General features: G+C 40.3%; 3 protein-coding genes across 3 annotated transcripts; 1 reads left to right on the top strand and 2 right to left on the bottom strand.

Moving 5' to 3' along the window:
• Nucleotides 1–239: 239 nt before the first annotated feature.
• On the bottom strand, nucleotides 240–2600 carry Pmar_PMAR004197 (mRNA turnover protein 4 mrt4, putative; the record flags this gene model as incomplete). Its single annotated transcript, XM_002768560.1, has 7 exons — nucleotides 240–356; nucleotides 422–556; nucleotides 605–676; nucleotides 721–797; nucleotides 1322–1396; nucleotides 1438–1511; nucleotides 2485–2600. The coding sequence occupies 7 exons, from the start codon at nucleotides 2598–2600 to the stop codon at nucleotides 240–242; spliced, it is 666 nt and encodes a 221-aa protein (XP_002768606.1).
• A 152-nt stretch (nucleotides 2601–2752) lies between these two features.
• Pmar_PMAR004196 (hypothetical protein) lies at nucleotides 2753–3054 on the bottom strand (the record flags this gene model as incomplete). Its single annotated transcript, XM_002768559.1, has 3 exons — nucleotides 2753–2784; nucleotides 2829–2953; nucleotides 3005–3054. 3 exons carry the CDS (start codon nucleotides 3052–3054, stop codon nucleotides 2753–2755), a joined length of 207 nt encoding a protein of 68 aa, XP_002768605.1.
• Nucleotides 3055–4817: 1763 nt separating this feature from the next.
• Nucleotides 4818–8513, top strand: Pmar_PMAR004195 (hypothetical protein; the record flags this gene model as incomplete). Its single annotated transcript, XM_002768558.1, has 4 exons — nucleotides 4818–4943; nucleotides 6347–6494; nucleotides 7305–7465; nucleotides 8385–8513. The coding sequence occupies 4 exons, from the start codon at nucleotides 4818–4820 to the stop codon at nucleotides 8511–8513; spliced, it is 564 nt and encodes a 187-aa protein (XP_002768604.1).
• Nucleotides 8514–8587: the final 74 nt, after the last annotated feature.

Below are 8587 nucleotides of genomic sequence, written 5' to 3'. Positions count from 1 at the left end.
AACAAGGAAACTCCTGAGCTCAGCTGAAGAAAGCGAACATACAGTGCGTGCCAATTTGATATGCAAATGCGATACATGTGCGTTTTTTTCTTGAAATCAATGATAATCGGGTAGCAATATTTGCATTGTATCTGTGAACTATCAAAACGATTACCACTAATCTCGAGAAAAAACTCACATTTTCCACGTTTGCATATCAAATTGACACACACTGTATATTCCTCTAGAATGAGGAATTTCTAAGTTGTAGTACATTTGCTGTTCTCCTTAGACCACTGTGCGGCAATTGATACACGGAAAACCGCCATAGGAATACCGAGGAGCTTCACGAGTTGACACTGCTCTGGGGTCAATGCCTAGAGAAGAACATGCAAGGATTGAACCCACGACCTTCGTCATGACGGGATGACCCCTTGCCTACTTTGCCAGTTTTACACACTTCGTAATCACCCATCAACCGGATCTTGCCGTTGACGAGGAGAGTCGGCAAGCCAAGTTTCCGTAGAAAAGGCTCTTGACTGTGAGGAAATCTCGACAATGCATCATCACCAGCTTCCTAAAAAATAAATCAATTTTCTCATACCATCTCTCGAACACTTTTCACCAGAGTGATATCCCCTGTAGAAATACATCCGCTTCTTGCAAAGTTAGATTGCTCATGGTTTGCCAAGATGTCCTAAAATTGACGATACCGAGAAGTTTTGGTATGCATATAACTACCATCAACTGGTCGGCCGTCATATCAGTGAGCAACAAGCCGACTTCACCACTGATGCGCTCGGATAAAGCATGGATACCTAAAGTATGTGAATTCACACCAATCACCTTGGAATATTATTCGACAATTTCACCTTCGCAGTTGTTATTCGATTTGAAACCTGACATACCCCGTATGGGCCAGATGGACTACTGCATTCAAACCATATAGATCTGTTGTTACCCAAGGAAATGACCGTGTTGTTATTGCAGTAATCTGATCTAATATCTATGTTTGTGTCCCCATTTCTGTTATTTTACTTCCATTGGTATCTTAGCTAAGACATCGCACAAGCTGTGCTAGTCATTGAGGATATGAGAACTATTGTAAGATAGTTGTGGATACTTATTTCTTCTATTTAATCTACTTGTGTTAAGATGACTGGAACGCCTACGCACACCGAGACTGAGGACAACGACAAGATCATATATACAATAATACAAATCTTGATCAAAAGTTTAGGTGAAAATTACGCTGGATTGCGCCTATTACCGTATCATACCACGCGTTGTTGAATTCAGAGCACACGGTTGCAAACTATGTCCATTGTAAATTACGATTCACCTTCTTGACACTCCGACTCGGGGTCTACGCCCAATGCTACTTGCATGACTTTATTTCTCCCACAGAATAATCGACCTAATACCAAGCATGACATGTGTATGGCAAGTAAGTAATACCTGGCTTTAGATCATTCCTGAGGCCCTTTAACAATTTGTTACGTTGGTTTTCCAACTTCAGGACGTAGGCGTATCTACACACGAAGACGACATGCCTCGGGATTGTCCATCACCAACACGCTGAATCAGTGTAGGAATATATATGCACATGGTCAACTACATGTGTTGGTGATGACAATATGAAAAAAATATGAAAAAATTCTCGTTGATTTCTGTATACGAATTGATTAAATTCCTGAGCTCAGCTGAAAAAAAAGCGAACAAATATTTGCAACACTACTCTGAACATTCACCCTATGAAAAATCACAATGAAGCCCTGACGAGCCGCTACTAGTTGACTTAGGAGAATAAAGCAACATCGATTGACATCAAGACAGTAGCGATAGTTTCGGGTTGGGGAACATTTCAGTGCTGGCAGAATATATGTTCGCTTCCCTCAGCTGAGCTTAGGAGTTTCCGAAACTACTTATGCGAGTTTGGGTAGAAGTGTACAGAAACCAACAAGAATTTTCCAAAATTTCCCCCAAAGTTTTAAATTTCTCGCCGACACTCATACCCTTTACCATGTGCATATTTTTCCACGCCAGAATCGATATGTAACACTTATGAAGACCAACCTCGCGAGGATATACAGGATGATGTGAATCATCACTCAATAGAAAATAGAGTAGCGTTAGAGAAATATATGTTCGCTTTCCTCAGCTGAGTTTATATGGAGTTAATATTCGAACTCGGGTCCAAAAATATACAGAAACCAACGAAAATTCCCCAAGATTTCCTCCCAGAATTTAACTACTCAGAGTGGTAAAATTGGCGCATGGTCAAACATATGTGTTGGTGACAATATGGAAATTCTGGGAGAAAATTTTTAAAATTCCTTTTTAGTTTCTGTCCATTTAGGGTATATATTCTCCCAATTCGTATATAAACTTCTATGACTAGTGAGTAAAATATTGAGCTCAGCTGAGGAGGGCGAACATTTTTTGCAGCACACCATTGACCATGTGCATACTTTCTCACACTGGAAAGGTACAGAAAAGTGCTACCTAAATTTCTCGAGGCATTTACGTATCTCCTCAATGGCTCTATCCTTCTTTTCCCTGGTCTGCCGTTTCGACACCTTAGTGAGATTAACGACTTGGTTACGCTTAGACTTCGGCATCGGAACAGATTAGAAGCCTCCAGGAATGAACACTGCAAACACAACAAATACAAAAACGATATCTTCTCCGTTGAAATGATAATATACATGACGATCCACGGACAGGAGCTGATCGCTTCTGTGTTTGCCAGAATATTTCTTAAATCTTAAATCTACCAGGAGTCGTCACACAACTGAGTATTATCTGATAGAAAAAAAGGAAAATTCGCAATAAATGCCGAAACTTACCGTTATCTCTCGGCAAGAACATACCACTGAAGTAGTAGTTGGAGTGAAGCAATGGTAGAATTCCGTGAAGACCACTAACGAAGCCAGCTATCCAGTATAGGTACTCCGACATGGGGTTGTGCATTCTGATAAAAAAAGTGCAAAATCACCTCCCATTAGTAGTAGTGGTCGTTCACTTCATCATGTATTCAGCAAGATCGAAATGGTCTTCGAGGTTGTGGGCCATCCTCGGGCGAGAGCGACTAAAGAAAGTTCGCGAAGTCGATTTGGTCACCTTAGGGCGACTCGTGCGCACCTGATCTAAAGCTCATACTAGTTGCGGGTGATATACAAAATCCGAGGAAGACAAGTTGAAGGGTACACCCGAAACCCGACAAGGCAACCAGAAACCCGAACTGTTATACACATGAAATCTGTTATCAAAGCAACCAGAAACTGCTGAGAGCGAACGACAAACCTCCTCGGATTTTGTCGTTCTTCTTTGGATTTTGTAATTCACCCTACTAGTTGCCTATGGAAAAACACGCGCTATATCCACAAAAAGTCATACCCAAATACCCCGGTGTTATTACGATCTTGCGAGCAGCAGTGAATATCATCTGAGAATGTATTCTCTGTTTTTAAGATACCATCCTGGGCGCGCGCTACTATGACGTAAATCTCGCTCGCCATTCTGATCGATTTTGGTGTTGAGCTATAATAGTAGTCAAATTGCAGTTGGGAGTATAGTTGTGAGGATATCGATGATGGGCTACCTTGCCACGGCTGAGACGTTGATTATGATCGTCTTGAAAAGGCCTTCCAGAGGTAGCGTATAGTGTATTCGTGGTTAGGAAGCCACCTTTGTACGTTGTTACTTTAGTGGTGCCGTAAAACACTCGAACAAACTACTGTTAGTATGTGGGAGAAAGTAACATAGGTGTGACTTGATGTAAGTATATTTGTATGTTTGATGTTAGTATAACATAGGTGATGATGATTATTATATATTCTATGAACGCTTGGCTGAATCTGATGATGCCAACCTTGTGCCTCTACTGAGCCTAATGTTATAACTCTTCAATGCAAAGTCAATCTGGGGTATCACGTGAGAGCTGATTGCAATGATATGTTGTTATTAGTCGTGGTTTGGATTGAAATTTCGATGTTAGAACGTCGGTGTGATAATTGCAATTGTTGTGATTATCAGTAATAACAACAATAAAATCGAAGCCTTTGGCAATTCTTAAAGTGAATTACTCAAATATATTTCCACCTTTTTCCGGGTTCCAAAATATCTATCAAGTTGGTAAGAATGCACTCAGTAGACAATACGAATAATAGTAGTAGACACGAACTGGTCATTGCCCTTGCTTAATAATGTGAATAAGACTTCGATCACAGTTGATGATAGATAGTTGATCGTTGCTGCTCAGCGAGCGAAGTCAGAGGAAAACAGTGTTAGATTGCATGCTTGCTTTCCTCGCCTTACGAATTAGGGTAGAAATGTACAGAAACCAAGAAGAATTTTCATATTGTCACCAACACACATGCAGTTGACCATGTGCATATTCTCACATGCTGGTTAAGTGTTGCAATTGGACGTATTAATTCACATTGCTTGAAGGAATCTTAAAATCTTCGCTGTGCGCAGCGAAGAGTCTCTTGTAAGTGCTACTTTACGAATGTTGTCAATACGTTATATATGTATGTAGGTGAAATAATAAATATCAATATTGTTGTTTGTATGTAATGTATGTAGTCAACAAAGCTTGTTTCGTGTGTTATAATTAATATTAATATAGTTTTACTGGTTTTACGTGAAGTGCCGTCGTAAAACTCGGTGAAAAACGCGATATTCGCGGTGATATGCAGTAGTCGTGAAATATGTTTTTCACTAGTGTTTTTCATATCACTAGGGTGGTGAAACTCCAATAACAACCTGTTTCCTATTGCAATTAGTTTTGTGTGTAAAGTGTAGTTTTTACGGTATTGCATCAACAGTTGGTCATGTTTCGGCGATTCTTCTCACGTCGTTTCGCAGAGGCTTCCAACTACTACCGTGCGGGTCCTCGGGAGTCCGTCGAGTCCCGTGCTCAGCGATTCGGAACTTATAGTTTTTTCCGCAACAAACGCGTTCGTCGGTTTGTCATCGCTTCGCCGTTTTTGCTGTATTTGATAGCATGGGAATGCGTGGTGTGGCGAAGGAGGCGATTTTATGTAAAACAGCGAAAAAATTTTACGGGAAATACGCCGTTTTACGGTAAAGCGTGGGGAATGGAAACTGACTACCTTCTGGAGCTTGCTCTTGCTGACGGAGATCTCATCGTGGTATGTTATGACCCAGAAGCGCTGCATTGGCCTCAAGCGATGATGTTCTATTTGAAAACACTCCTACTGGGTAGAGCTGTTGGTGAAGGTTGGAACCGTATTGGTATTGTATGTCGGAAAGGCGCAAATTGTTTGGTGAATTTCGCGGAAGGCGCGGAACTTTACGGTGAAGTATTAGCAGATTATAGAGTTAGTTATGTTGCGGTAAGGAAACTACAGTGCTCGGATGAGACTAGAGAAAAGCTTCCAGCGGTGATACGAGAAGTCCGCGAAGAGCAGTTGAAGAATGCGCTACCCTATAGCGACGTATTTAAGCGTTGGAACGATATGTGGCACCGTCGAGGTGGACCGGATTCGCTAGGTGACGATCCTGTTGTGAAACAAATATCAAAAGAGTTGGAAAAGTCGCATAAACGTCACGACCTAAAGGAGATGTTAAATGAAATGCAAGAAGTAGTTGAAAGTTTGTTGGTATAGGGTTTGGCATTGAATTCGTGAAATGTGGTTCTAGGGTGTCGGTTGAAGATTGTATAATATTATTAGTATTGTTTATATTGGATATTTGCAAGTATGAATAGTTAGTATTTTCATGCTTTTTCGTTTTTATACTGTTTATAGTATGTTAGTTCATTGGAGTTTCACAGCTCGTTCTACGTGAAGTGGTGTAAAACTCGGTGAAAAACGTGATATGCATTAGTCGTGAAATATGTATTTCACATCACTAGGGTTGTGAAACTCAAGAGTTTTTATATGTCGGTTTTCACTGGGATCAACACAGTTGATGTTGGAATATGTATTTGCAAGTAGCAAACTGTTTAGTATTCCATCATTTTACAATATTATCAGATTTTTCAAGCTGGAACAATATCAGTTCACCAAACAGAGTACGTTGAGAATTTTGAAATTGAATCGAATAGCAGAAATGTGAAGAAGTTTCAGTAGTTGTACCTATTCTTTACCAAAATAGTATTCACTTCTAGATTCGTGTAGGAAAATGTGGTAACCTGACTGTATTTTGCAAGTAGGAAAAATGTAAACTTTTTATACTATTTCTAATGAGATGCATGATAATGTTTACGATATGGGAAAAATGTCAAATTAGTGACAATATGGAAATTCTGAGGAAATTTTCGCTGTTTTTGTGCATTTTTACACGAATTTGTGTGTAAATTTGTATAACTAAATACATTAATTTCAACGCTGCTTAGGTCATTGATCTGAGTGAAAACCCCCGAGCAAAATCCGCGTTAGAGGAAGCCTTGAAGGGAAGTATGGAAAAAGCAGTCAAGGAATTGCAGGAGCTCGGTGTTGAGGATGATTGTGGGCTAATGAAAGGATCGCTTTCTCATGATGCAGGTAATATAATGGAGTTTCACAACCTGTTTTACGTGAAGTGGCGTCGTAAAACTCGGTGAAAAACGCGATATTCGCGACCTGTAGTAGTCGTGAAATATGTTTTTCCATATCACTAGGGTGGTGAAACTCCAGTGTAGTTCTTTGAAGATAGTATTTTTGTCACTTCTGAATCCTCGACAACTAAAGGGCGGAGCTCGTCTAGTCCTTGTCAATTGATTGATTCAGTCAATAGGTGCGCCAAGGTCTGCCCTGGCACATGTCCTCGGTTCGATCCCCGGGTGGGACATTTTTCCGTCAAAAAAAGCTTTCGTGCATATAATCTCTTCGAGCTGTTCGTATAATCGATTTTTGCGCAAACCTCGGTATTGATAGTTGAGCCAGAATAATTCTGCACGCACGCACAACGCGAAAGTGCCTGTTGTTGCGGTATATGCTCCGCTCGCTTCGCAATTCGATTCGAGTAATATGATATGGTTATGGTAAGAATGTCCACAACATGAACAATAGTAGTTGATCTTGGAAGTCTCGAGATTGCGTTATTTTCGTAGTATAGTAACTATTCTGAAATTGAATTTGTGGTGATGCAGTTTGGGAAAAATGTACATGTTCAACGACGTATGTTGGTGACAATATGAAAATTCTGACGGAATTGTTGAGAAATTCTGCTGATTTTTTTCATCCATACGAATTGGAGTAGAAATGTACAGAAACCAACAAGAATTCATCGACATTGTTTCACAATTTTACCATATTATCACCGACACGCACTCAGTTGACCATGTTCATATTTTCCCACCGTGTCCTTGTCAGGTTTCGTCGGAAGAGTATTTCAACGCCTTGGTCTGCTGCCGAGTAATATCAACTTGCGTTTGATGACACCGAATGACTTTATGCGGATGATGCGTTTGAGAGCTATGGAAGGGGAACCCCCAACGGGAACTGATCTGGGAAAAGCATATTTTGTTCGGGAGGTAGGGCGGGAAATTTTGTGTGTCTGTGGGAAAAATAGGAAAATTTTAGAGGAAATTTGGAAAAAATTTTCATGATTTTCGTACAAATGAGAAGGCGCTGCGGTCGGGAAGGTAAAAATGACGAAAATATTTTTTTGTCGAGTTTCAAGTTCGCGACTTGGATTTATGAGTGATCAAGCATGGGGAGCTCAACGGTGAAAGAATTATTTTGAAATTCGCGAAAATAAAAGAAAAAAGTGCCCGCCCAGTTCGCGCGTTTCTAGATGGGGCGCACTGTACCAGAATTTGTAAATCTAAGAGTATTTTTTGTATGTAAACTTTTTTTACATCTAGGGACAGTTTCAGCGTCAGTCTGAGAGTGAACCTCCGAGTAAGCCTATTGTATGTAGTATTAGGGTATATGTTTGCCTCCCTCAGCTGAGCTCAGGAGTTTACTCAACATATACGAATTCGGGTAGAAGTGTAAAGAAACTAAGAAGAATTTTTCAAAATTTCCTCAGAATTTTCATATTGTCACTGCCACATGTAGTTGACCATGTACATGTTTCACGTAATTAGTATTTTTACACATATTACAAACATTGCTCAGCGGTGTAGTGCGACTCGTAAATGAACTGTTTAGCGTGAATTGCAATGTGTATTTCCTTGATTTTCATAAGTTGAATGGAGTTTCACAACCCGTTTTACGTGAAGTGGCGTAAAACTTGGTGAAAAACGCGATACTCGTGGTGATATACAGTAGTCGTGGAATATGCTTTTCACATCACTTGGGTGAAACTATGCGTTTCCGAGTGGTACGTATGTTAAACTAATGTAGTCGTTGAATATAAATCGGAATGAGCGAGTAACACAGAAAATGTGCGAAGTGATAGTAAATGCTCCGCTCGCTCTGGTGTTGTAACGATTTGTAATGTGTTAGGCGAATTATGAGTTCTTCGCTGATTACACTTTGAAGAATTTCAAAATTGAGTGGGAGAATCTCAAAGTTGATGACAGGAGCTTCTCGTCACGGAATAGTTCAGCTGTCCGGTCGAAGCTCGTGGACTAATGCAAGTGGACGTACATGTTTCTGTCGATACTATGACGCAGTGTTAAGAGTGTTAATGGATTTACGTCGTAAGT

The sequence above is a fragment of the Perkinsus marinus genome (genome assembly GCF_000006405.1).
Source record: "Perkinsus marinus ATCC 50983 genomic scaffold scf_1104296967842, whole genome shotgun sequence".
Classification (NCBI taxonomy): Eukaryota; Perkinsozoa; order Perkinsida; family Perkinsidae; genus Perkinsus; species Perkinsus marinus.
Note: the sequence above shows the minus strand (reverse complement) of the source record. Positions and strands in the feature narration are given on the sequence as shown.